Source organism: Aureococcus anophagefferens (assembly GCF_000186865.1).
Source record: "Aureococcus anophagefferens unplaced genomic scaffold AURANscaffold_138, whole genome shotgun sequence".
NCBI classification, from domain to species: domain Eukaryota; class Pelagophyceae; order Pelagomonadales; family Pelagomonadaceae; genus Aureococcus; species Aureococcus anophagefferens.
The window spans coordinates 2,333-6,376 of NW_008705686.1; the positions used below are offsets into that span (position 1 = coordinate 2,333).

Here is a 4,044-nt window from a genome sequence, read left to right on the forward strand (position 1 = left end):
CCTGGAGCGGCACCTCGAGCAGCTGCTCGAGGCGCGCGGCGCCGTCGAAGCGCGGGACGGCGTCGCAGCGGAGCAGCGCGCCGAGGTAGAGCGCGTTCCTCTGCGTGAGCGCCGCGCCGGACGCGTTGACGGGCGCCGCGGCGAACGACGCCGCGACGGCGCCGCCGCGCCGGTTCGCCTCGGCCGCGCACGCGTCCGCGTACGCGACGGCGCCGCGCGCGTCGCCGGGGCACGCCGCGAGCAGGAGCGGCGCGTAGGCCGCGCCGTTGCCCTCGGCGTCCAGGGCCGCGGCCACCGCCGGCGCGAGCGCCTGCGCGTCGCCCGATTGCACGTAGGCGCGCGCGGCGTCGGCGACGGAGAGGTATTTGCCGTCCCTGTGGACGCCGACGCTGTAGCGGAGCATGGCCCGGCACCGGAGCGCCCGGCGGCCGCGGTCCGAGACGGGCCGGAGCGCCCCCGCCGCCGCCGCGAGCGCCCGGAGGCCCCGCTCGCTCACGAAGGACAGCACGGCCTCGCAGCGGAGCGCGCCGTCGACGAGCGCCGCGGCGTCGCGCGGCGCCGCGGGCGCGGGCGCGACGGCCGCCGGCGCCGCGGCGGCGGCGTTTTCGGCGTCGCGCTTGAGCTTCGCGAAGACCGCGGCGTCCTTCGAGCCGGCGCCGGCGACGGCCGCCTCGCGGTCCAGCGCGTTCTCGTACGCGAGGGCCGCGCCCGCCGCGTCCCCGGCGACGAAGCGCGCGGCGCCCAGCCGCGCCCAGAGCTTGGAGGCGTGGGGCGCGAGCTGCACGCTCCGCGCGGCGAGGTCCAGCGCGCCCGCGGCGTCGCCGCCCTTGAGCGCGCAGAGGCTCGCCTGTGTGGAAATCAACCAGTGAGCTGGGACGTCGAGGCCAAACTTGAGAAATCTCTAGCTCGGTCACATCGAAGTCGATTCGGCTGATTTTTGGACGAATCGATCGCTCTCGTCGAGTTCTCGAAGCACGGCGGAAGTGCTCGTGTCAAAACATTCGCATGCGCGCACATTGAAGTCGGGTTGAAGATTTGATGTGCGCGCAGAGGCTCGCGTTGCCCAGCAGCAGGCCCTGCTGCTCGAAGGCCCAGGCCACGAGGCCGGCGTTCCTGCCGTCCTCGGCCGTCGCCGGCGGCGCCAGCTCCTGGCTCAACCCGTCGGCCGCGGCGATGTAGTGGCCGCGCGCGTCGTCGAATCGGCCGGCGGCGAAGAGCCGCGCGGCCTCGGACTTGGCCCGCTCCCAGGGCCGCCGCACGGGGCGCGGCAGGCGCCCGAGGCAGCCGCAGGGCACGCCGACGAACTCCTCGGCGCAGCGCGCCGCGACGGACCCGGCGACGGCGAGGCCCGTCGTCGCCGCCGCGGCGCGGAACTTGTCGCTTCCGCCGCACGCGCCGAGCGCGAGCCTGATCGCGCGCGCGACGGCGAAGTGGCGCCCGGCCTCGGGCCGCCCGGCCGCGAGGGCGTCGATCGTCATGGCCTGGGCGACGAGCAGCGCCTCGGGGTGCGCGGCGGGCTCGAAGCGCCGCAGCAGGACCTCGAGCGACGCCGCGTCGACGGCGTCGCCCGTGGCGAGCACGCCGTCGAGGGCCTCGCCGAGCTTCTCGACGGCTTCGACGCGCCGCGCCGTGTCGCGCCGCTCGCGGCAGCGCGCCCGCGACGGCGCGCCGTGGCGGCAGCCCCGCTCGTAGGCCGGCAGGATGGCCATTACGAAAGCGCGCCGCCAACCGGCGGCCGACGCGACGGCTCCGTCGGCTCCTTGAACGACGGCGGCGGCATGAGATCATACCCAGCGCATGAGATGAGATGAGGTGATGAAATGCCGCGCCGCGCTCGCCCTCGCGGCGTGCCGCGGTGCGCCCGTGGGCTGGTGCGACCACCGCCGGCCGCGGCGGCGGTGCAACGCGACGGCCTGCTGGGCCGACGGCGTTTGCGGCTCCGCGGACAGCGTCTGGCGGCCCCTCAGCGGCGACTTCTCCAACGCGACGCTGCGCGGTCGCGTCGAGATCGTCGTGTCGCACTGCTCCGTGCCCCTGGCCTGGCTCGACGGCGACATCGCGGCGCTGGCGGCGCGCGGCGTCGACGTGGCGCGCGTGTCCGTCTACTCCAAGTGCGGCGGCGGCGGCGACGTCGGCCTCAAGTTCGAGCCCGCGGTCGTCTACGACTACGACAACGTCGGGCGCTGCGACCACAGCTACGCCGTGCACCTCGCCGAGGCCCACGACTCCCTCGAGGACCTGACGCTCTTCACGAAGGACAGCTTCCGGTCGCAGCCCCGGCGGCGGCGCCGCGAGCTCGCCGACGTCGTCGCGGGCGCGGCGGCCCACGGCTTCGGCTGCGGCGTCGGGTCCGAGGCGTCGGACTGGTACGACGGCCCGACGCTGCGGGCCTGGACCATCCCCAAGTACCGCAAGGCCTGGGACCAGAACCGCGGGCGGCGGCCCCGGCCCGGCGGCTTCGCGAGCCCGCGATACCGCGCGCTCGGCGCCTGGCTCGAGTCCGTCGTCGCCGCGGGCCTGGCGCGCGGCGCGGCGCCGGACCGGCGCGCGCACGCGGCGTCGGCCCTGTCCCGCGCCGCGACGCCCGTCTGCCTCGGCCAGGGCAGCAAAAGAGAGCGAAATTCCCAACTTCAAAGGCTCCGATCTCGGCCATTTTCCACTCGTTTCGGCTGATTTTTGGACGAGCGATCATCTCTCGGAACGGTCTCGAAGCGTGGATGTTTTTTCCGGAACGCGCGCGCGCAGAACACTCACGTTGAAGCGACGTTGAATCACCCTTTTGCTGCCCAGGCCTCGGCGGCACCTTCGCGGCGACGCGCGCCGGCGCGCGGTCGCTCGGCGCCGAGGGCTGGCGGGCCGTCGCGCGGTCGCTGGACCGCGGCGACAACATCCAGGAGGGCCACTTCGCCGAGCGCGCCTGGGCGACGCTCCTCGCGCCGGACCCGGCGCCGGCGCTCGCCGCGTGGGTCGCGTGCGCGCACCGCGGCGTCGTCGTCGCGCGAAGGTCGAAGCGCCACCGCCAGCCCTACTGCCCCTTCGCCGGCATGCTCCACGCCGGCGGCCTCGGGGCGTGCGACCCGGGGCGGACGCCGCCGAACGCGACGTGCGGCGGGCTCAAGGTGCGCTAAGTGTGGTGTGTTATGTGCACGCGCGCGGGGGGGCCTAGGAGCCGGCGTCCCCGGCGTCCCCGGCTTCGACGTCGCCCCCGGCGTCCCCGGCGTCCCCGGCTTCGACGTCGCCCCCGGCGTCCCCGGCGTCCCCGGCGCCCCCGGCGTCCCCGGCGCCGGCGAGGTCCTCGAGCGTCGTGCCGGAGTGGGCGCGGAGGCCGTCGTCGAGGGACAGGGACCGCCCGAAGTTCGAGTTCGCGATGCCGGGCCCGGCGTCGCCTGGGCAGGACAAGAGAGCGAAATTCCCAACTTCAAAGGCTCCTCTCTCGGCCGGTTTCCACTCGTTTCGGCTGATTTTTGGACGAGCGATCATCTCTCGGAACGGTCTCGAAGCGTGGATGCTTTTCCCAGAACGGGCGCGCGCGGAGCACTCACGTTGAAGCGACGTTGAATCACCCTTGTCCTGCCCTGGGCGTCGCCGCCGTCGGAGCCGCCCGAGTCCGCGCGCGACCGCGCGCCCGACGCGGCCGACGGCCGGCGCTGGACGAGGCCCCCGACGGCCGTCATCTTGAAGCTCGACCGGCGCCGGCCCATCGTGCGGCTGCCCGCCGACTTGTCGTCCTCCTCCTGCGCCTGCTCGTTCTCGCTCCGCTGGAGCTTGAAGAAGTTGCCCGCGGTGTCGATGCGCACCGTCGTCGGCATCTTGTAGGTGAGGAGCTCGCCGGCGACGCGGTTCGCGGCCTCGATGGACTCGAGGCCGTCCCTGGCCCGCAGCAGGGCCGCGGCCGCGCCGTCGTCGTCGCCGACGCGGCGCGCGAGGAACGCGAGCTCACCGCGGATCCGCTCGAGCGCCGCGTCGATGCGCAGCATGGGCTCCATGCCGTCGCCGCCGTGGTCGTCGTCGCGCGGCGCGGTGTCGCTCGAGTCGACGAGCTCC

At 74.9% G+C, this 4,044-nt stretch overlaps 2 protein-coding genes across 2 annotated transcripts in view; both read right to left on the reverse strand.

Moving 5' to 3' along the window:
- Positions 1-1,709, reverse strand: part of AURANDRAFT_68426 (hypothetical protein) — a gene marked incomplete at both ends in the record, with an annotated part of 3,928 nt that extends 2,219 nt beyond the window's left edge. The window contains 2 exons of the mRNA XM_009044114.1: positions 14-847; positions 1,101-1,709. Of these exons, the coding sequence (XP_009042362.1) occupies positions 14-847; positions 1,101-1,709 (1,443 nt within the window). The remainder of the gene's footprint in view (positions 1-13; positions 848-1,100) is intronic.
- A 1,453-nt stretch (positions 1,710-3,162) lies between these two features.
- The window catches only part of AURANDRAFT_68427 (hypothetical protein), a gene marked incomplete at both ends in the record, with an annotated part of 2,806 nt that continues 1,924 nt past the window's right edge, over positions 3,163-4,044 (reverse strand). Inside the window, 2 exons of the mRNA XM_009044113.1 lie at positions 3,163-3,386; positions 3,554-3,980. Of these exons, the coding sequence (XP_009042361.1) occupies positions 3,163-3,386; positions 3,554-3,980 (651 nt within the window). The remainder of the gene's footprint in view (positions 3,387-3,553; positions 3,981-4,044) is intronic.